The sequence below is a fragment of the Lissotriton helveticus genome, chromosome 4_1, assembly GCF_964261635.1.
Source record: "Lissotriton helveticus chromosome 4_1, aLisHel1.1, whole genome shotgun sequence".
Classification (NCBI taxonomy): domain Eukaryota; kingdom Metazoa; phylum Chordata; class Amphibia; order Caudata; family Salamandridae; genus Lissotriton; species Lissotriton helveticus.
In genome coordinates, this window is record NC_136063.1 from 295,846,535 (window position 1) to 295,871,245 (window position 24,711).

Sequence of the window (24,711 nt, forward strand, 5' to 3'; positions counted from 1 at the left end):
GTTGTGCCTAATTATCCACTCTAATGGTTCACAAAATCAGAACTTGCAAGCAATTATTTTTGTGCAACGTATTATCAGTGTATTTTGTATTTGAGACTGATGAGATGTTGTCTCGCTCACTTTAATTTTCCAGTAATAAAAAGGTTCCTAAAATCACCTTTATTTGAGTATTTTCTTTCATATCTAGGATACATTGTAGACTTTATTTCAAATATTTGAAAAGACATGACTCATTATAGCCCATTAATGTATGTTCAACAGCAGGATTCTCAATCCAAATCCAAATTGTATTTTGTTAAATTGTGCGATGACTTGTCTATTGATTTTGCCTGTCACTTATGTTTCTACCGGGCTGTACTTGTTATCAGTTATTGGGAATGGCGAAAATCTATGTTTGACAGGATTAATAGCACAGAAATTGAAGGCACCAGTCATAAGCAATGACCTCTTCACGAAAAGATGATATCGGACACCGTGCTTTGAGACGAGAGACAACAACATAAAAATGTACTTTTTTCCAACAATATTTGATTAAAGAGCCATAAAAACCCGATGGATCTCAACAAGGCTAGGCACTAAAAGAGACGAGTTTGTGTCTAAACTGGGGCACTAGAATGTGTCCTGATGTTTGGTTTCTGTATCACACCACCCTTTGGGGCCAGATGTAGGTAAATTCGATTTACCTACTCTTAAATACCGAATCATACCGAATCGGTATTTAACAGTAGGTAAATTGGAAGGAGGCAGATGTAGGTAAATTTAATTTTACAATTACCGATTTTGTAAGAGTCGGTATTTACCGATTCTGTAAATACCGAATCGGTATTTCCCATTGATTCCTATGGGCCTTGAAGCCCATAGGAATCAATGTGAAATACCGATTCGGTATTTACAGAATCGGTAAATACCGAATCCTGGCAGGGGGAACGGGGTGTCACTTTGACACCCTGTAGCACCCCAAGGGCATGTCTGTGTGTCACATGGCATAGGTGTACATGCACAGATGTGCATGTACACTGGAATTCTGTATTTTACCACCCAATAGGATTGGGTGGTAAAATAAGAAATCCTAAGGGCCTGTGGCACTGCAAACTGTGCCACCTACATATGGATTTACAGAATCGGTATATTTACCGATTCGGAAAAATACCGAAGTGGTAAATTTACCGAATCGGTAAATATACCGATTCTGTAAATTCCGACCCACCTACATGTCAAAAGCCAAATACCGGTCGGTAATGGCCGAAATCGGCCGTTACCAACTGGTATTTGGCTACCTACATCTGGCCCTTAGACTTGACACTGCATTATTAATTAACCCCAAGCACATACTAGCAACTAGAAACAAATCAATATTAAAGTGATATCATTATTACTCACTCTGGCTAGGCCAGGCCATGGAATACTTTATTCAGTCACATTTAGTATCACCACCCAAACAACAATAAAGTTATGGATCAAAAGCTTAAAACATGTTCCCACTGGATTACCCCAATGCTTGCAGCAACGTTCAGACGAGCTGCAGCAACAATGCCGGGAGTACACCAGGAAACCTGGGGCTGTCGCAGGTTTCCAGGAGTATTCACATACATACAATTTTGTATGAGAAACTTCCACCAGGTGTGATACAAAAGGGCATATACACACTTAATTTCTTTCCTCCACAAGTACATTATTTTTATTAACAAAAAGGACCTTTCTTTGTGTCCTTTTAAGTATAAGTGGTTCCCTGTCCATTTCCACCCTAGAAATGCACTTGGTTTTGCTTTTGACAGAGTAAATTCATATGGCTTTCTACGGTGGGATATTACCTATGAATGAGATGTTGGGTTCTTGCTTCTTTAGCAACCTGTCTCTCCTGGAAACCCCTAAATCCCTGCCTCTTCTACTCCTTATAAAGAAATAACATCTTCCAACAGGTGGGTTTTCAGTGCTCGTAATTTCACATTTCAACTATAACATCCCACCAGTCCTGATTCTGTGTAACAGGACAGGTAATTTTATCTTTGGCAAGAGCGTTTTAAGTGAACTTAAGTGACACCTAGATGTGCAAAAACGTCTGTGAACAAAATACACGTTCGAAATATGGTGGCAAAAAGTCATTTTCACTCTCCCACCCTAGGATGAGAATTCATTTTTCATCCTGAAAATATGAGCCACACTTAACCAATTAAATAAAATATGGTTTATTACAAGTGCAATTGTAACAGTTCGAGTAAAAGAAAATAGGTTAGAAGAAACCAACATACGTCATTAACATCAGGAGGTTTGGTTTGTTAGAATAAAGACTGTTTCAATGGAGTAACTATATGAATATTTTGAAAACAAATTTGAAATGAAAGAAACCTAACACTCACACGTGATTTCCTTGATCAGCCCATATTGTGTCTGGTCACAGGTACTCACACGTGTACAGCATCATTCAGTTCTAGGAGCTTTCAATATAGCCTTAGAGCCTGCCGTAGCAGGCTTTACAGGCCATTAAAGGCCTGCCCCAGTTTTAAACAAGGTTGCAGGCTTTTAATGGCTGGTAGAGCCCGCTACTGAGGGCTCCAAAGCTATTAGAACATTCCGCCCCTAGAGAGCAGAATGTTCTAATTTGTAATGCAAAGGCCTCACGGAGCCCGATGGTGTTGAAATCCTCTTGGGCTCCGTGAGGGTTTTGTTAAACATTGGAATGTTGATGCTCCGGGTTACTACCGTCCTTTAGGAGCCTGGAGTACTCCATTGTTTTCAATGGAGAGATCAACATTCCAATGTTCTAATAGTATAGAGGTACCTATATCGCAGACTGCAATGTGGTGGTGCAAGGGAGTGGAGTGGCTTGGAAAAGGAAGGGGGCAAAGGTGCAGTTCAATTGCTGATAATAAAGAACACACAGGGCTGTAACAGGTAACAATAGTAAAAGGTAACAATAGAAAAGGGGGGGACGAGGCAAAAGGACAGCTCCAGAAATTTGACAGAGCCAGGATGCAAGTGATTGAGAATTGACATTTGGAGACATTCATAACATTTATCAATAAATGGCCAATAAGGCCAAGTTTAAATGAGGTCAATTCATGGTACAGAGACTGCTGGGTTACCTAGCTGAACTTCACCAATCATGCTAATCAGGTAACAGCGGTGGCATTTTATAAACTTAGACTCCTTCGAAAAATTCTACCATTTCTCCCAGAGAGTGCGAAGAAAACTGTGGTCAGTGCCTTGATATTATCATCACTGGATTACTGCAACGGTTTATTTGTGAATGCTCAATCTAAGGTGGTGTCCAAACTACAACATATTCAGAACGCAGCAGCAAGGCTGCTGTCAGGCACCCCAAAATTCACATCCGTCAAGCATGTAATAAGGAATTACCACTGGCTCACAGTGAGTAACCGGATCAAATTCAAAACCTTATGCCTTACTTATAAGGCATTACAAGGTCTTGGACCGGTGTTTCTGAGACAGAGGCTCACCTTGTATCATCCTACGAGATCCTTAAGATCTGAACACCTGTACCAACTCACAGTGGCTCGGACGAGGACAGTCACCTGGGGAGACAGATGTTTCACCAACACCGCGGCCAAACTTTGGAACACTCTGCCGAAGGTGATAAGGTCGACATCATCACTGTGGCAATTTAGAAAACTTGTGAAGACCTGGTTGTTTGACCAATGATTTACTTCCTCAGCATGCTCCTTTAAAACTGACAAGGTTCTGACAGAGACAACAAGACGAGTTACAGCGCCAAGACACCTACGGGTATACGCCGCGCTTTACAAGTTGCAAAAATAAATAAATAAATAAATAGATCAGTGAGGTTACCAGATGTGAGTATGTTTTTAGAAATACCACTATAGACTCCTGGCCTTGCCTTTTACAAACCAATGATTTCAGATGTGTTAGTCCAGTTAGTTGGGTTGAAATGAACCAAAACTGCAATTCCCACAGTGCATACATTTGTTAAAGGAAAAGCCGGGACATGAAAATTGTTTCCCTGATGACACAGAGTAACCTGGTTACCGTATTGTAGTAGCAGAGTTAACACGGAAGAAGGAATGTTTATTTTAAAAAGGGCATGACAGATCTTCTTTTTCAAAAGAAGCTTCCTCGATATTTTCAATGCTGGTGAAGTAATTTAGAATGTATTTTTTCTTAACTTTCAAACTAAAAGATGCATGACTAGAGAACCCAATGTTGCCAGGATCAAAATATGTCTAAAGTCAGGATTGAAGTTTGCAAATCAAAGATTTGTAAAAGAATGGGGGATTTTTTGACGTGGATGGAAGAATGTAATCTGGACAACTCAAGGAAGACTATGACCTCTCAGGATTGAAATGTTACTACTATTTCCAGGTTAGGTATTCGGTCCTCCATAATTCAATCAAACTAGCCAGTCCCCGACACAACTTGAAACATGGATCTTTAGGAAAGAGGGAGATAAGCTTCTGAGCATCAGAGACATACCAATTCTGTGTGAGGATGTGGAGAACAGACAACAGGACAGAGAAGCTGGGAGAAAGAACTGAGCAGAATATTTACAGAAAGAGTGAGTGGGGAGAGATATACCACCGGGCCTGCACTACAGCTAGTGTTGTAGCGGGTAGGGAAGCTGCATTGAAGATCCCCACATAATGGTATAACACCCCAACTAACCTACAAGCATTGGACTTGTACATCACTGGTGGCGTGGATGTGAGGAAGCAGGCTCACTAGTGCCCTACTGTTGTGTTATCCAAACATTATGTGCTATTAGGATGTGGTCCTGGATGCACTAGATATATATTTGCCAATGAAATACCCAGATTCCCCCATCGGTAGTTATGGGGCTGTGAAACGCACAAACATATCTTCTGCACTCTCCCACAAGAAAGCATATGGCATGAGCATTATGGGTAGAGAAGCAAACCTTTACGGCATTATGGTGAAAGTCCAAGCCAACGCAACAGAGAGATGTGTTATATGGGCTGTGGGACCTTCTTTGTATCGAGAACATTTCAATGTCACAAAAGAAGAAGATGTGGGCTCCATTCTTACAATTTCTATTGAATGACTTTATGGAATTACCATCAGTGGCTTAACACAGGCCCCCTCTGCCCCTGCGTTGTGGGGGCCCCCTCAGCACAGTACTCTGCCAGAGAGCTCCTGATTGAGTCCGGAGGAGGCCCCTGCACGTATCTTACAGGGCCCCACCCCCCTCAAGTTTTGTTACACCAGTGATTAACATGCGCCAGGCCTCTCTGGGTTTCATAGATCCTGTAATGCAGGGGAGCGGAAGGTGAATAGTGAGGCCTGAGGGGGAGGACACCTGCATGTAATGACACACTTTACAGCAGTGATGGGGAATCTCACCCCCTCTCCAGGCTGTCCTCTCCACCGTTCATAGTAAACTAGAGACCTATTGGCGTCTGAAGGTGGGGGGACCATGCCAGGTCACAGGAAGCCGTCCGCCGACTGGTGGAGGTAGGCGGATGTATGTGTTGTTACCAAAATTTAGCATAAACATTTGAGCCATGAAGTCAGGATTACAATTCACATTTGAGTAGACACTCATGTGGCTAAAAATACAAATCAATCTGAGGTGTTTTTATCTATTTCATAAGATAGGTAATCATATTCAGTTTAATGCTCCGCTTTCCTTCTCTTTGGGCAGAAAACAAGCAAAGAATGACATCCCCACATTCACAAGGTTTCGATGTGAATCATTTATGAGCACAGACCCCATTAATAAATGATGCCGGAAGTAAGCGGACACTCGGCATTAAATGGCTTCATTCTTCTTTCATAGGCCCCCGAAGTTAGCTCACTGTGCCGAACCGCTGTGCAAACTCCGGCAGCGGGTACACCGCGCCCCAGCCCACCTGGGGGCTCATGCTGATGAAGTCACTCAGGTTCATCTGTGATTCTGAAAAATAAGGCAGAGAGCTTTTGTGATGGCTAGCTTGGGAATAAGAAGGCATGTCAACACGGTAAATGTCGCCTGCGTACAAAAGGTACATTGCATCAATATAGGCACAGCGTGTCACAGTTTTCTTTTTTACAACAGACACAATTTAAAATTGGCGGGAGTAAACTTTCAGTCGCCAAATCTGGTATGACCTGCCCAGATTCTTCTATGCAGTCACTCCAGCCACACCTAAAATGCTTTTAAATGTTAAACGGATTATTCTATAAGTATTGATTTCAGTTTTTTAATTTCATGAATAAAAGGACTAATGTATTTTTGAACATTGATTTTTTTAGCAGGCAAGTAATGCTCCGCCAATGCCCATGCCATGATCTTTTAGGGAGTCCTTTATGAAGTACTGTCACTACTGACTAGTATACATATTGAAAAAGTATCAGCTAAATGAAAACCACCGAGAGTGGTTCTGGCGGACAGGAAACTCTGGGCCTGATATAAAGTTTCATGAACACGGTATGCCACTGTACCATCGCAAACGTCATGGTATATACTGCCCACTAAGTCCCCGATCCGCCCGAATCATTTAGAGATGGGCAGAGACCTTAAGTATTCATCCGACAGTCCCATTGGCTCCATCGTTGGAATACTTGATTTGATGGCCCAATGGAGTATGGACAATGGGAAGAAGGACATTACACTGCCCGCCATAATTAGGGTGAACTGTTTAAATGTCTGTTTTTTTCCTGTCCCTCCCCACGAGCAAAAAAACAAATTTTATTTGGATAGGCAAAAAAACTTTCATGATGTCCGTACCCCGGGAGAAGACTATCATTGTGTGGGGATTATCGTTTTTTGTTTTTCAAAAACAAACTCCAGTTCTGGGAGTTTTTTCTTCTTTTTTTTTTACATAAAAAGTTTGAAGTCTGGTGGACGGCCATCAAAACGCACAGTGGCGGTCCACCAAAATGTTTGTGTATTGAAAGGAAGCACAATGACGGTAGTTCCCTTCAATGGACAGGGATGACCACTGGAAAAGCAGTCATCTCAACATATGGAGGGTGATAGATAAAGTCCTCCTCCACCCTGACGGACTGTACTCCGCCCGCCAAACTATAAATCACCCTCTTTATTAGACCCACCTGAAACATTACAAAACCACCCTTTAAGGCTTGGTCTGTACGTCAGTGTCCCCGTAGTCTCCAAACTAATAGCACTTCTCAAATACTGTTTAAGGAGGTGAAGGATTACTGTAAACTGCCCGGCTTCAAAGGTGCTCTGCGACATTCTAGCTATCTTCTTAGTCGAATATCAGAGGGACCTATGAATCACTCTAACTTGTCTGCAGGGCTGCTGCTGCCTTACCGCCACCAACTTCAGACAACTGGTAACTATTTACCCCCGTCTGCTCACAGGGGGTACATGGGCTTCTAATAACCTTTAAATCTGCCACTCAGATGACCTCTGCTAGGTATCCATTCTCCAAATTTTCATCTAGTGTCCTAAGCAAGGGCATCAGCCCACACCCTCTCAATACTTCTGTACATCCATTAAAATTCAAATTTGGATGATCAATTTTGCCAATCCTCTTTTTAGTAAAAATAAATCTATCCCTCTCCCCCACCTGGTGGCTCACATTGCACAAGGAGCACACAAAGCCTGGTTACAGCAATTCCACAAACAAATGTTTTTAATTAGAAAGGACAAAAATATCAGAAATAAATAAAAGATTTCTCTTAATTTGAGTGCTTCGCTTGTATAAATAGTTCACAACAACACACATGCCAATACTGATACTTAATCATACTTCATTCCATGAAATCACACGTGACACTCATTGTGACCAAAGAACATTTCTTAATTTATTATTTCATTTCATTGAGTTTGAACTTCAAATTGAAGACTCGATTTTTGAGAATTTCAATGGTTTACACAAAAACATACATTGGACACATTTTACATAACATGACCACACAAGTGGCTAACCCTCCTTTTCATTTTGAAAATAATTTTGGGGGAAAGATTGTTGAAATTGTTTTGGTACCCTGAATAGTACACTGTTTGGTCACTGCCCAGACCAAGGTTGTTAAAATACAGTTTTAAAAAAAAAGTTGAAACCAATTTGGGCTTCTTTATCTCTTTGTTTCACTTTTACATTTTTCCTTTGTTACGTTCATGTTTTTGAAAATTGGAACTTGATCTTGTTCACTTTTGAAATGTTGAATCTGTTGTCTACATCATGTGATACATGCAATGTATGTGTATAAGTAAGTGAGGTTCATGTAAAATGTGTATGTTTTTGAGTTCAAACTCAATGAAATTAAATAATAAACAAATACATTTTCTTCAGTCACAATGAGTGTCAGGTGTGATCTCATGAAATGATGTATGATTAAGTATCAATATTGGCATGTGTGTTGTTGTGAGCTTTATAATATTGGCCTAGCCTTACTAATTAAGGGCCAATACCCTCAATAGTTGATTATATCACTTATATATACGGCAGAAGCAAAGCTAACCAATATGCGTGTCAATTACACATGTCTGTAAAAAATATATGACTGCTGGCACTTCATTATTCATTCATTGAAATGATTAAACATATGGTAATACTATACAATTGTTAAATTGCCTCTACAAAGGAAAATCAATGAATAAATGTAATTAGTGTGAGAAAAAAGGCAAGAGGAAATGATGCTTAAACAACGTTTTTATCTTTGTAACATGCGTGGGTATTTCTACTGTACTCTTTAAGGTTCTGCTTGGTATCTAGTTGAGTATCACTTGACTGATTTTGACTATTTATCAGCCCTAATAACAACTTTCTTATCTTGTGTTTATTTTATCTCCATCTTTCCACCAGTTTTTTTGTCTTCCTGCCACTTGGCACATCTTCTGGATCCTACATTGAAGACATGCAGGCGTCCCAAGCTATAAATTACTGAAATAGTCCATTGTAGAGTGTACAAGAGAAGTGTGGCTCACCGATTAGAGCGGCAGACCCTGAGGCAGAGGTCTGGCCCGGGACCAGGGTTCCCGGCGCGGCAGGGTCTTGGGCTCAATGTCCACGGACTCGATAATTCTCGCCTCGGTGCCTACTCTAATCATGGGCCCCACTCTGCAACTCTGGGCAATAGCTTGCTTAATCTCCACAACGGCCTCGAAAGCGCTAGGATGCCTGGCTTCACCTTGGGGGTGCCCAGTATGGGGCATCTCACAGGAAAAGCCAGGAAGGGTTCCCCGGTGCCAGGATGCCTGAAAGTTGATAGTGCGCTTTACAAGTATACATACATTTACATTTACACACATTTACAAGAGTGATGGTGCACACATTGTGGGAAATCCCCAAAAAGGGGAAATCATTCTTAGTAGTCTCAGCAGGTTGAGTTAAGAACTGACTTGTTTCTACCTATGATACTAACAGTTAGGTTACAATAAGATATAATTCCTATATTCCTGACAGTTTTGAGAGGTGTGAGCGAGTCAACCAATGCCAGAGGGCAATAAAAGGGTACCTTTAGTGAGATCCATTACCCACATGTTACGATTACTGTTTTCAAGAGATTAGGTTTAAGGTGGTTTGAGTTGTCTAGTTGGTACTTGCAAGGAGTCAAGATGCTGTGGTGCTGCTGGCAGCTTGTATATGTTCCTTCAATTTTGTTTACATTGTCAGCAAAGTTGCAGAATTGTAAATTTGAATGAGATGATTAGTTTGAATGAAGAAGTAGGTGTTAAAGAGTAGACGTGCCATTGAAGAGCCCTGAGGAATGGCTGAAGTAATGTGCATCACAGCTGTAGTGTAAAAGGCTGAGAGATATTGTGTCCTCTCATGCTGAAATGAAGTAATACATTCTTAAACCTTTTCTTTGGATACCCATTAGACATTGTCTATTGAAGATAGAGACAGTACGAAGGTGAAAGAGTATAAAAATATCCCCACCATTCCTATCCATGCTCTTCTTCATAGCAGACCAGATGGCAATCAAGTACATTGGCCCGGGCGCAAACTAATTTGGTAAAAGTTTCTTTGTTTTCAAAGAATTGTGATAGTTGCAGGTAAAGCACAAGTTACGACTTGTGTAACAATATATCTGTAAGAGACATTAGTTAGTGATAGATTCCTTACCTTAGAATATCCCCAGGCGTCAGACTGGATCCGGAAAGTTTTTCGTCAGCAGTACCCTTGCGCGTCGGGTAGCGTTGTGCAGCTCCGCGTCTGTTGCTAGTGTCGTAAGCGCCAAGATGACGTCACAGAGACTACTAAGTCGCTACCCATGCGTGCTGACGTCAGTTCTGTACCCAACTTTCCGCGCCAGGAACGCAGAGCCATGTAAGAAACTGACCACTGGTGCCATAAAACTAGGGCCCTGAAAGGGATGACCTTAACCCTAGAAATCAGTTCGCAGAACAGGGAGGATGGGTGGGGCAGTAAGGAATCTATCACTAACTAATGTCTCTTACAGATATATCATTACACAAGTAGTAACTTGTGCATCTTAAAGAGACACGTTAGTGATAGATTCCTTACCTTAGAATAGATACCCCAGCAATATCAACCCCGGTGGTGGGTCTGCGAACAAGATTACACCAGAAAGTCACAGAGAACAGAACGGCCAAAGAAGCCATCTCTCCGGACTTGACTGTCAAGGCAATAATGTTTGGTAAACGCGTGCAGCGAGGCCCATGTAGCTGCCTGACAAATGTCCTGCAAGGGAACGCCACATCCCAAGGCAGTAGTGACTGCCGTTGCCCTGATAGAATGGGCACGAAGCCCCACAGGAGGCTCTTTTTTAGCCAACGAGTAGCATGCTTTGATGCACAGAATCCCACTGCAGAAAGAGACCTTGCGCCACGTCCGAGTTCAGACGCCATTTGTGATCCATCATGCACCTGCGGCTGAGTTTTTCCGCCCTGGCATTCAGAGAACGTGCCAGGTGTTGAACCAGCAAGGTAATGCCTTGAAGTTCCAGCCAAGTCCAGAGGCGCAGAGCCTCCTGACATAGGGCCCACGACCCCATCCAGCCCTGTTTGTTGCAATACCACATGGCGGTGCTGTTGTCCGTGAACACCTACACCACACTTCCCCGGACAGAGGGAAGGAATGCCTTCAGTGCAAGTCGGATCGCCCGAAGCTCCAAAAGATTGATATGGCGCCAGGTCTCCGCCGGAGACCAAAGGCCTATGATCTCCGCCTCTCCCAAGTGGCCCCCCAACCCAGGAGGGATGCATCCGTCACCACCGTGTGCTTCGGTTGGGGAAGGGAGAGCGATCTGCCATTGACCCAATCACGATTCACGAACCACCACTGCATCTGACGTGCAGTGCCCTCCGAGACATGGACGTGATCGGACAGGCTGCCCTGATGCTGTGCCCACTGAAACTTCAGGTCCCACTGCAGAGCCCGCATATGCCATCTGGCATGTTGCACTAGCAGGATGCAGGAGGCCATCAGGCCCAGGAGCCGGAGGGTCATCCTGACTGAAACACAGGATAGAGGCTTAAAAATCGGAATCATAGCCTAAATATCCCGGACTCGCTGCTCGGGAGGATAAACCCGAAACCGCGTCGACTCCAGACCGCTCCGAAGGGGAGCTTCCGAGAGGGACTCGGGTGCGACTTCGGCACGCTGATGGAGAACCCAGGCAAATGCAGGTGGTCAGATGTAGTCTGAAGGTGGGTGACGACTGTCTGGGGCGAGCCCGCCTTCAACAGCCAGTCGTCGAGGTAGGGAAAGACTGACACCCCTGACCTGCGCAGATGAGCTGCCATCGCTTTCGTGAACACCCGAGGGGCGCTGGTAAGACCAAAGGAGAGCAGGGCAAACTGAAAATGCTCCTAGCCTTCCGTGAACCGCAGGTAACACCAGTGGGCCGGCAGGACGGGGATGTGAAAATATGCGTCCTGCAAGTCCAATGCTACCATCCAGTCTCCAGGGTCGAGGGCAGCCACGACCTGAGCCAGAGGCAACATCTTGAACTTCTCCTTCAGGAAGAAGAGATTGATGTTGCTGAGGTCTAAAATAGGCCACAGGCCCCCTTTGTCCTTCTTGGGGACCAGAAAGTAGTGGGAATAACAACCACATCCTACTTCTGGCCCAGGAATGCGCTTGATGGCCCCCTTGGCCAGGAGGGCCGTGACTTCCTGCTGGAGAAGGGCAAAGTGGTCCCCGACATGCGGTGGAACTGAGGTGGCATGGGGGGGGGCAGACTCAAAGGGGAGGGAGTAACCCCTTAGGACAATTTGCAGCAACCACCTGCCCAAAGTGACAGAACGCCAGTGGGGGAGGTGATGTTGACTCCTGCCACCTACAGGTGTTGGGTGCACCCCAAAGCTCGGACTAGGAAGGCTTTGAGGTGGATTCTACGGGAGTGGAGGTGGACTGACTGACCCGCCCGCTGGCCCCCTGTGCCGCCACGGCGTCCTCCACGCCCGTGCTGATTTTAGTTCTGCTCAGGCTTCTGGCTGAACGAACGTGCAGGGACACCCCTTCCGTGGCCACGAAAGGAACGAAAGGTAGACGTGGCAGGGCGTGTGGTGGAGAGACCTAAGGACTTGGCCGTAGACCAAGAGTCCTTGAAACGCTCCAGTGCACTGTCTGCCTTATCGCCAAACAGGCGAGTACCATCAAAGAGTATGTCCATGAGGGAACTCTGGACATCTCCTGAAAATCCAGTGGACCGCAACCAGGCATGGCGACGCACGGCCACTGTTGTGGAGATCGCTCTCCCTAAAGAGTCCGCGGTGTCCAGCCCACACCGAATGGCAAACTTAGCGGCATCCTTAACCTCTGCAACAGCTTGGAAAAGGACAGCCCAGACCTCTTCAGGGCACTGGGGCAGCATCTGCGCCACTGGGTCCCACACCGCGTGAGAGTAGCGGCCCAAAAGGCATGCGGTGTTGACTGACCGCAGCCCCAGGCAGGCAGAGGAAAATAGGCTTTTTCCAAAGTGCTCCAGCTTTTTCGATTCCTTATCCCGCTGGACAGTAGGGAACACAGTTTGGGAAGTGGAGGCCTAAATGACCAGGCTCTCCGAAGTCGGGTGATTAGTTAAAAAGGCAGGGTCACCCGGTGCCGCGAGATGACGCCAGGCCACGTTCTTGTCCACAGGAACCCCCGTGGCTGGTCTGGACCAGGTGCCCAACAAAACATCCGTCAAGTCCTCATTGAACGGAAGCAGAGGTTCCGTAGAACTTGTCCCTGGCTGAAGCACTTCAGTAAGGATGTTCGTTTTATGAGAAACAGTAGGCAGATCGAGGTCAAGGGCCTCCGCTGCTCTACGGAGCACCACAGAATAAGTGGCGCGTTACTCAATGACAGCGGGAGGAGACATAAAACCCGGCTCAGAGGAGAGGTCAAGGCCAGCTGCATCCTCTTGGTCCTCTGCCCACTCATGCTCAGACTCGCACTGCCGTGCAAGAGGGTCCTCCGACGCCTCTCAGTCATCCCCCTCCTCCACGGCGCGAGGCACAGGAGGCAGCGGCAGGGGGGCACAGGGGTAAACAAATGCTCCAACGGTGTCGGGAACGGCGCTGGGAACTGTGCCGATCCGGCGCCATGTCCCAATTTGGGTCCCAAGCCGGGGCAAAATTGCCCTGAAATTCGGGCAAGGGCGGAGGCGGAACGAACGGAGTCCACGCCGGCGCAGGGAATGGAGCCGCAGGGGGCGCCGGAGCCAGAGCTGCCGGCAAATGGCCCTGGGGCGCCGGGTCCGGAGCCACCTGCGGAGGACCTTGCGGCGCCGACGGCAGAGCCAAAGGCAAGCAAGGGCACTCCATAGGGACCGTGGGCCCGAAGGCGCACCGGCAGGAGCCCTAGGCCTCAAAAAGGCAGTCCATAGTGGCAAGAAACTCTTGCACCTGGGCCGGAGTCGCCGAGGAACCCAGATAAGATGGGTGGGGCGCGGGACTCCTAGGCTCCAACTGAGCCGCAGGGGAAGAACCCCTGGCCCCCTCGTCTGCATCCGAAGACCGACGGGGGGACGTCAGAGAGCGAACATACTTCTTCGACTTCTTGTGACGTCGCTTACCCGATTCCGAGGGCGAAGACTTTGACCCCGAGGAGCGATGATGATGGCTCCGCGGACGGTCCCTTGAGCGACCCCTCGACCTCGAACGGCGCGGAGATGCCTGCCGGGCCTCCGGCAGCTTTCGGGATCGCTCCCGCAAAGCCTTTGGAGCCATGGTCAGACAGTCGAGACATAACCGAGAGTCATGGTCGTGCTCCAGACAGTCAAGACAAACGTCATGTGGGTCCGCCTCCGACACGGTATGGCGACAGGCCCCACAGGATTTAAATCCAGGCATCCCTACTTGGCACCAGGAGTCAAGGACTCGAAAAGATTGGAGACAAAAGTCTCAAAAAAAGTTAGTCAAACAGTGACTAGGGTACGAGCGCGCTAACCGGATCTGCGCTTGCTGGCGAAGAAAAAAAAGAACTAACGTCAGCGCTCATGGGTGGCGCTTAAGTAGTCTCCGTGACGTCATCTCAGCGCTTAGGACGCCAGCGACGGACGCAGAGCCGCACGACGCCACCTACCGACGCGCAAGGGTACTGCTGACGAAAAACTTTCCGGATCCAGTCTGACGCCTGGAGATATTCTAAGGTAAGGAATCTATCACTAACGTGTCTCTTTCAGATCCACTCTTCAATTAGTTTGACTAAGGACCTTCATTTAGCATTTAGTTTGCAATTTGCTGGGACTGACTGTTCTATTTGCCTTTTGATATTGGATCTTATGTATGAAGTATTGCGATTCAGAGGGAAAACGCAACTGTCAAGCAATCCATTGAGTACAGGCCTAACATTCTTTGCTAAAGTAGATAGAAGCTTGCCCTGGAAGAATCCTGGGGACAAGGGATGACAATGAAATGCTATGGGACCCAACACGATTTTGTAAAAGGAGAGTGTAGAATTGTGGACTCTGGGAAAACACGCTTGTATCCTAGATAGCTTCAGAGCGGACTGCTGGTGCCATGCACCGAGTAATTCGCCCAGTTCACTCGTACTTTGTTCAGAGAGTGAAGAACTAGCAGTAATGTCCACGAGGGATTGGTCCCTGTTCTTCTGTTTTTGTTCAGCACATCAGAGGTTCAAGAAATCAGTCTTTTCTCTCCAATCTATCCCTTTACCCTTTGCAGTCGTAATGCCTTTTTGTAAATCCATTTGGGGTCAGTCACTGAATATCAGTGGGGGTTCCTCTGGGTCTTCTCTCTACTTCTGGTGTTCTCCACTTGTCTCCTCACTAGCAGTTATACAGCCTCCGCTTAGCCCTACAATCAACACTGCTCTGCCTGACAGCAAAATGTTTGTTCACAGCAACAGACATTCTTCATTGTCGGTTTTCGTTTTGAGTCTCACGGTGCGGCTGCTGCACTCCGGCACAAGTTAAGGCTCCTTGAGTCCTCCACTTCTGATCCTCAGGCACCGGGGTTAGTTAATGGACCATCCATTAGTGCATGACTGTTTAGCCACAGGATCCACCACTGCCTTCACCACCTGTTCACACCAACCTCTACTCCCTGTCGTTGCGCGAGCAGCACGAGCAGCCTAGGTCATCTCTGCATCCATTGTGTCACCAATGGCATGACATGTCTGCCAAGAGCTTGCAATGCACTTGCTCTCATTATTCTGGCAACTCAGCAGCTTCAGAGAGAGTGAGGGTGATATAAGCACCTAGGCTTCACATGGAGGCTAGTGAGCTGCAGACATCTTAGGGGCTTCTGGGTGTTTTATGTCAAGATACTATAAACAAAAATACCTTTTGACAGGAATATAATGTCCTAAATATGCTTACAAAAATATCATGCTACTGGCCATAGAGTTTCTATAATAAACTGCAATAGGCTGATATTTTTGTTTACAATATTTACGACATGATTTTTCTCTCAGATGTAATGTTGGTTGTAGTAATAGGGTACCAGAGCCCAGGATCATGATCACACCGTGTTAGCAAAAGTAGAGTTTGCTTCATTTATGTAATGAGAACAAAATGGCATAGTAATAAAACAAGCTCAATCACTGCATTACTCTAACTGCAGTTTTGTTGAGGAGTAGCATGGAGTAGTATCAATTAAAAATCAAACACTGGTAGAAGGAAACCTTATTTCAAACAGTTGCTAGCAAATACACATTTGGTATATACACCTGAATTTCACAGGCAGACCTTCACCAGTTTACTGATGAATAATTTGGTCATCATCACAAAACATGTAAATCCTTAAATCTCCTAAATTGATCCGTAATAATGCTATATCGTCAGTCAAACGTTACTCCAAAACCTACAAAACAGCAGTACTATGTCAAGGCCTGACAACAGAGCACCAAGTGAATGGAATACATAAACATATACAACTTGTTTAAATTGACATGCGTATACATAAACTCTTTTGAAACAGTGGAGTAATAACTTTGTTGGCCACTAGTTTGTAAGTGAAATTGTCTTGTCCACACCACTTAGTTGTTGCATCCAGAAGAAAAAGTTACTTACTTCGGTGCAATATTTCTGGTGGATGCGTACTCTTGGCACAGATTCCTCACCTTCAGAACGAGGCTTCAAACTGATCTGGAAAAGCTTTCCCTTAGCAATAGCGCCACCATGTGGCACCATGCAGCTGTATCTACAACTTCGCCTCTTTACATGAGTGAGTATATCTGGCACCAGCTGGCATGCGGGTGGCAGTTCCTGGTTCTTTTTTCTGTGTCCTCATCGAGGGCGCAAGAACGGGTGACAAACACAACCCATTACATGTTTGCATACCTTTGATCTTATTAGTTACAGCACTAACTCATGCGGCGAGGAACATATGGGAATATCCATCAGAAATATTGTCACTGTAGGTGAACATTTTTTCTTCTCATGGCTGTATGTCCCAGCAGACTGCTTTCATGATGCTTCACTGATGAAATTCTACAGGACGTAGAAAGCAACTAAATGAAATGTCCCCTCTTAACTTTTCAGAGTTTAAGCTCAATCGAAGTTGCAGCAAGAAGATGTTGTTGGCTCAAATGGCATTTGCATGTTTGTGTCTGAATCGGAACATGACTCCAGCTCTTGCGACTCCTGTGCATCCATGCACCCGAAGGTCATTGTTGAAAATTAGTACGTTTTGGTGAACATTATCTGCGCCATCTTGCCTCTTCCCCTGATGCCACACTTTTGTCGTGCGCGCCCGCCATTTTAAGATGCCCCGATCAGAACGAACCCTTTTGCATGCCGCTGGCCCCTGACACAGCCCTTTGCCTTCGCTAAGCCTGCACGCTGACCACCCCCTGCTTGCACCTGCCTTGAGTCATAAACCCCTCTTCGGCGCTGCTCTGCCCCAGGCCTTCATCCTGTTCCCAGCGCGACACCTCCCTGCTTCCCTTTCATGATCTCCGGCCCTTAGATGCAAACCCCTTTTTCCCCGTGTGCCCGTTTTGTCTTCCCCGTTCCCAGGCCGACACCCAGCTCTGCCGATACCATCTTTGCCCCTCCCCGTACAATAGAAAGCTTCCCCCATCAAAGAATCCCCGGGTTGATCAAAGCCCCCGCCCCATGAGATCCGATCAAACCCCCCACATTCCGTGAATCGGCGGATTATCCAGCTGCGCGATGCTCATCACCTGTTGTGACTAGGGTGGGGACTTCAACTGTAAATGTGTGTGGGAACGGGCCCAAAGGGGAGTTCCGAGAATGTCTTTTCCGTACATCAAAGCTTTAACATGTATGTGTAATCTACAATAAAGTCATAAATGTGTGTATAAGAGGCCAGGCCTCAGGAATACCGTTAGAGCACCTCAGAACGATACCTTCTGTCCGTTTCGTTGTGTTCTCCTCCGGAGAGAATAAAAAACCTTGTTTCCTGCTTTCCAGTCTCCAGCGCCTGCCTCTTCATTGATTTAAATAACTAGAGGGTCACAGAGGCAATACTGCCGGGCAAATATCGATTGTCCCTGACCCAACTGAACTTTTTACAATTGGCGTCCCAAGCGTGGGGCCCATCAGCGACTCGTGGATCCAGTGGGAGAGGTCCCGACGACAGAGTGAACGACTGCAACGATCGGGAGAGCTCTTGCCCAATAGACCCTCGTCTGGCAGCCGATCATCCGAACTTCACTAGTTCCGAACAGACCTCTCTCGAGTGATCTACGGTCCTGACTGGGAACCATCAGGAGTGCCGTGAGAAATACGAGAAAAAGAGGACGATCGGGCGCTGGATTCGGAAGACAAGAAACTGTCCACATGGTCCGGGTAAGGTCGTGTTGCCACGACAAGTTGCGAAAAAATTTGTTTGATTGCTTGATTGTTCAAAAATACTAGTATTGCTCTGTTTATTTTTATTTGGAGATTCACTGTCTGCAAACGGAGAAACAACAGGCTCTCTCTCTCTTTGCAAACAGTGGAGGATAGGTAGGGTAGCAGCCGTGCTTATTTTTTTTCTCCCCCACTCAATAATTGCTTGAAACTGAACTGTTGTTCGCAAACTATTGTTTCCTGGAGATTCCCTGTCTGCAAGCAGGGAAGAGACCACCCTTTTTGCAGATAGTGAAAAGGGTAGGTAACGCAGATCTTTGCGGACCTACTCATTCTCCCCATTGTTATTTATTGGTCGTTTGGTTTTATATTTTTTTTGATCCATGAGGTATTCACTGCCTGCAAACAACGTAGAATAGAAATATTCTGTCTAGTCTTTGCACCTAGTGATAAGATAGGCAGTGCTGACTTTTTTTAGTCCCTCGTTACGAGCCGTCATGTCTGTCTTCTCCCCACTGATAAATAGCCTGTTTAGCCCGGACCGGGTGTTAGAGGTGGACCATATAGCTCCACTAGAAGGCACCCCTAATAAGGACATGTTCATAAACTATGGGTTAGTCACCATAGCTTATAATAAATTATGGCACAGGTATACCGAAGAGAGTCAAGACAAACAGTGGCCACTGGCAGGATCCTTTGACCTTGATAAAATAGAAACGTTAGAAATAGCCCTTCGAAATAATAAGACAAACGCCAATTATGCTCGACAGTCTCGGTATGTGGCGCAGAGAGGCTACGAAACGACAAAGAAAAGACGAGGACAAACCAAGTAGGGAAATATACCGACAGGACAACCCCAGGACACCGCTACCCACAACTTATCCCCCGACACTATGCAAAGGACGACCAGACTTAGGGTCAGACCAATGCGCTTTTTGTAGGTATGTCGGACACTGGAAAGCCCAATGCCCGACTCTACTGAGCGTGAGTAAAGGCAAAGGGCCGACAAGAACGACAGACCGACAGTACGAGAAAAGGCGCGAGACAAAGAAGAACCCGACTTACATAGACAGACCAGACAGAACCACCACGTTTGATTATGCCCGATGGCACAGATTTCGCCAGGAAAATCTCAGCGGCATGCTCACGTTCTCCTAGGTCGGGCAATGTCAAGACGGGAACCCAGCCTCGTTTAAAATTCACAGACGGAAAGAGATAATTATGACCAATAACTGTTTTTATATTTGTCTTGGGTCTTTGTATGTCGTACTTGTACTGTCCCCCGTCTGAGTTTGTGTGTATGTAATGTGCAAATCTGCGTCATCCCTCTACACGTGTTTCCGTGTTACTCGACCTCTGTTAGCAGAAACTTAGCATAAAAGCAACCTGGAAAGAAAGAAATGGTAAAACAAAATCCGTAGACCATTAATGAACTTGAACTTTTAATTTAACACAACAAACAAGGAATAATAACGATAAACTGTAGAAAATGAAAGTCAAACAGAACATTCGCCCCCCCCCCCCCATTCTGGAACCTTCCAAAGTAGGGCAGGGTTACGGCTACGCCCAACCAACGGCAACCCATATAAGGCGAGCCCGGCCGCCAACTCTCGGTCAGGAAATCTTAACGTATGGGGGAGCCGGAGGAGAGGCAGGAGCCCGCAGCCTGGGCATTTGCAGGTAGTCCCGCCACATGTCTCCTTGGCCGGCCGCAACGGGCCTGGAAAGACTAAGGTAGTCCCGCCACATGTCAAGAGGAGAACGAGGCACCTCTTCCTTTTCTCTTCCATCACAGCCGCAGCAGTCCTGGACGGCGGGATGTCCTGCACGTACCTCCACAACAATTTGTCCAAGTTGGGCTGGGAGGGAGAGGCGACGCGGACGAGCCTCTCCCACCTTCACCGGTAGGAGGTTTCCCAGCCCCCAGCCCGACGCCGAACACCCCCAGTCAGGCGATGGTGCCAATACTTCCACAGCACCGAACGTACAATGGTGGCACCCCAGTACTTGCGCAGCACCGAACGTACAATGGTGGCACCCCAGTACTTGCGCAGCACCGAACGTACAATGGTGGCACTTGGGGAACACCGGATGTGGAGAGGCCTTCATGCGGGGCGATGAAAAGGAGCGGCATGGAGTACACCGGGAGAAGGAGACGAGGCGAACGAGTCTCCCTCGCCCCCAGGTGGGGGCATCACAGCCGCACCCCAGCCGAACGTCCCGCTTTCACAAAACAGGGACCTCTTCCTTTCACTCCGAAGGATCTCTTCCACTCTTGCAAACTCGACGAGAGTGGCCCCGGTAGGGCCTCAAAATGGCGTCTGGGTCCGCTGGAAGGTGGGCCCCGGCCACTAGAGTAACTTTGACCAGCAATATAACTCGAACATTTGCCCTCTGGAGCACGAGCCCCCATCTCCGACAGCATCTCCGCAGCCTTGAAGATCATACAAAGGTCCCCGGCGGAACCTTCGGCCTTTGCAGGTTTCCGGTAAGGGACGGCTGCCTTGATCGCCAACGAAACAAACATGACATTGCCACACCTTCTATTAGCGTGAATTCTAGAACTGCCGAAAAGGACTCTGGTCCAAACTGCCAGTAATGGAAACATTTCCCCCTGATGCTGCTTCCGGACTGAGCCGGCCCCGCCCAAAATGGCGCTGGTATCAATCGGAACTTACGAACGCCTCGTGGTGTTCCTTCGCACTAATATAAACTTGATGTTCTGAGATTTTATGTGATCCTTTGTACACTTGGCTAGAAAAGACAAGGAGAACTCACTCGACGAACAGTATGAAAGGATCCCCATTACAAATGTTGATTACAAATGTACAATGTATTATATTTTTTATAACTGATGTGTACCTCATTTTACGACGCACACGTACGGTATGCATATAGGAAATCTGATTACAACTGTTATGATTATGCTTCTAAATTATGAAAATATATGCCCCCGAACCCCCAGCCAATTAATAGACGTTTTAGTCTCTTACAAATGAATGAGTAAAAACTTTCCGATGTTTTTATTGCTGCAAACGACACCCCCCACTGTACGCACTTTAGCCATTGCCACGACCGGCCAAATACGACCGCACCCTCATAATCCATATGCTGAAATGATTTTGCAAAATAAAGTCTTTGAAACTATGGACGGGTATTGCATGCTTTATTTTAAAAAAATATGGGATGGGTGGGAAAGTTCTTTTCTGTGCACCCTACTCTGCTCTCTCTTTAAGGTTAAAAGAAGATGGTTGCCCAGCCCTGGAGGACGGATCGGATCAACAACACGACACTCCGCCTTCAAGGTACGCGTCTGACTCATGAACTCTCGCGTAGAGGAAGACCTTGACTTCCAAGGATGGGTAAAACGAATGGTGTAAATGAGGGAATGTAAAAGGAGGGTGAAATGAAATAATGTAAATATTATAAAGTACAACGTTCCAAAGTAGCAGGGACCCAAGAACCAAAGAACCTTAGAACGCCACAGCGTTGGAAGAGATTTAAGGACCCCGATAGTGAGATACATCCTTTGACTAGATACCTCGCACTAGGCACCTCTGGTTTCCTTTTTATGTTTCCCCGCACACGCCCTACATGAACACACTACCCCCCCCCGACTCCAGAAACCATATCCCCGGGGACCCTGCCCCAAGGAGGAAAGACGAGTAAGAGGTAAGTAAAGGACTTATGAATCCATGTATTTGAATGCGCGCGAATGCTGTCTCCCCCACCCCCCCCCCCTTTTTTTCCTCCTTCTGCAGGTTACATCAGAGATTACAGCCGAGGTGTGGCGAAGACCTGAAGCCTTGCCACATCTAATACACGAAGCGGACTAACGCCGCAAGGTGGTGTCTAAGCACGCCTGCAGACTACTCACGTACCGAACAAACCCGAAAAATTAGCACAACCTGATAAAAAGTGATCACCCTTAAACCAGACCGGACGAATGAACCCATGTCACGTATGATGCGAAACTATGAGGGAATGTGTGTATGTGTGACTGAGGCGTTGGCCCAACTGGTCGAAGGACCGAGAATGCGAGAAAGTGCGACAACATGGTACCTCCTTTCTTCTTTCCTTTTTCTCAAGGCATGTCCCCTCTACCCTGTTTTAATGCTCAAACTGCATGATTACAAGATTCTAACCCAGACCCGTGAATGCCCTTTGCTGTGTAATGCACTAAATAGCCTTTCTTGAATACACTGCCACCCTCTCTGTTGCACGTGTACTATTTAGCCTGCCGTTTCTCTTTCTCTCTCTCTCTCTCTCTCTCTCTCTCTCTCTCTCTCTCTCTCTCTCTCTCTCTCTCTCTCTCTCTCTCTCTCTCTCTCTCTCTCTCTCTCTCTCTCTCTCTCTCTCTCTCTCTCTCTCTCTCTCTCTCTCTCTCTCTCTCTCTCTCTCTCTCTCTCTCTCTCTCTCTCTCTCTCTCTCTCTCTCTCCCTCTATTTTTGCACTCCCACTCTTCCGAGTGATTAGCCCCGAAATTGGCAGACTGCCACCCCTAGCACCCCACCTAATTGGCTTCAAATACCGTCAGTATTTGCACAAAAACTTGTCTTTAATACAATCACCCTGAGACCGCGTCGTTACCTCTCCTTTTCCGCTAGAAGACAATGAACCCAGGTGGGGCCGTAAGGGAAAGGACAGGTAAGACGACAGAGGTTCCCTAATCTGACCCGAAATAAGGGAACTACATGTCAACGGCTCCTATAGTATAAAACAAGGACCTCAGAATACGCGACCCTCCCCTCCCCGAATGGTCGCAATACCCAAACCGAAGAAAAATGACCACCCCCGTTACCTCCCCTGTATATGTCCCTGGTTGTTTCCCATAAAAACCCCTGTCCTTCCTAATTAAGTAATCGGGCTGTAAAAGGTTACGTAGGACCCAGAATGATGTTTTACAAGGTTAACAGACTAGTTCAAGGTAAAGAAATCATCGAAATGAACCCCGCAGTAGTTGCAAAACAGGATGCACCGATAGAAAGGAAATGTTTAGCCATGTTCGTCTCTCAGCAAAATACCTGTGTAGTACCATGTTGACGACTCACTGCACCCTTTTGTAAATGTAAAACTCTAGAGAACGGCATATCTTCGCCAGATTTGTCTCACAAGGGTGGGTTACCATCAGATGAACTGCCATGCCTGTAATAAATAATTATGAAGGAAAGTCATAGTAAATCCAACAGAACCCGTCACCGGTCATTCATATGCCAGTTGTGAACACTAAAATAACGGGCATTTTTCATTCTTTGCCTGGAGCTGGGAGAGAAATAGACTTTTTGATTATCTTCATCTGCAAATTTTCTAAAGACTGTCTTTTCAAACTTGTTTAAGGGTACCGCTGTTGGAGGAGAAAAGGACCGGATGTGGGAGCACGAGGCCCGACTGCAGACTAAGGAACACCTGCGACATTAGCCAAGGCGAGACCACGACTGAAAAGAGCTGCAGGACGAGGCACTGTTTTCGACAACATGAGAAGAAAGGGTCGACCTGATGCCCCTGCTCGATGTCCAATGCCTGTCGACAAGTCCCCGCTCTCTGAATTCGGTCACACGCCCGCCTATTTGAAGTCTCTCGTTCCCCTAGTTTGTTCCTAATTTGGCCTTGCTCCATCCCCCTTTTCCTCTGACCTACCCTATGGACTGTTTTTGTACACTCTTCTTCCATCCGAACTTTCTGACAATCACCTCAAAGGACACAGGGCGAAAAGGACCTAAGGACACAGGGCGAAAAGGACCTTTCCGACCAGAAACGCGAGGAAAGGGTCGTGCCCTGCAACGCAGAACTTAGAACAGAGCTGGACTTGTAGCTCCACCGCCGGTGCTCAACAGCGCCAACGAAAGACCACAAAGAACAATGAGAACTCGTAAACTTCGAACATTTGACATCCTCAATCACCGTTTTTATGCCTCATTTCTCTCCCGGCCGCCATTGTCCGAATCTGAAATATGTATTAACCTGCCAGTTCACGTTATGATATGTACTTGCTGCTCGCCGTTTTTGTATTACATTCCTATGACTTTCCTGCTGAACAAGTTTATCAAAGTTTATCAAATAGGCCCGCCTCCTGAAAACTAGAAAAGTTAAAATGTATCGTTTACAACTCTTTTTATCTAGGGTTCCTACCATTTTCCTTCTCATGCCCACCACAATAGAACCGAGTAGAAAATGAACCAGCAAGATGTCTTGAATATGTTAAAGGGAGGACTGTTGAAAATTAGTACGTTTTGGTGAACATTATCTGCGCCATCTTGCCTCTTCCCCTGATGCCACACTTTTGTCGTGCGCGCCCGCCATTTTAAGATGCCCCGATCAGAACGAACCCTTTTGCATGCCGCTGGCCCCTGACACAGCCCTTTGCCTTCGCTAAGCCTGCACGCTGACCACCCCCTGCTTGCACCTGCCTTGAGTCATAAACCCCTCTTCGGCGCTGCTCTGCCCCAGGCCTTCATCCTGTTCCCAGCGCGACACCTCCCTGCTTCCCTTTCATGATCTCCGGCCCTTAGATGCAAACCCCTTTTTCCCCGTGTGCCCGTTTTGTCTTCCCCGTTCCCAGGCCGACACCCAGCTCTGCCGATACCATCTTTGCCC

The 24,711-nt window shown here is 46.6% G+C and overlaps 1 protein-coding gene across 2 annotated transcripts in view; it reads right to left on the bottom strand.

The window, feature by feature from the left end:
• Positions 1 to 2,170: 2,170 nt before the first annotated feature.
• NTAQ1 (N-terminal glutamine amidase 1) overlaps positions 2,171 to 24,711 on the bottom strand; it is a 173,509-nt gene continuing 150,968 nt past the window's right edge. For both annotated transcript variants that reach the window (XM_078686806.1, XM_078686805.1), the window contains one exon: positions 2,171 to 5,887. In XM_078686806.1, coding sequence (XP_078542932.1) covers positions 5,781 to 5,887 — 107 coding nt within the window. In that variant the 3' untranslated portion in view covers positions 2,171 to 5,780. The remainder of the gene's footprint in view (positions 5,888 to 24,711) is intronic.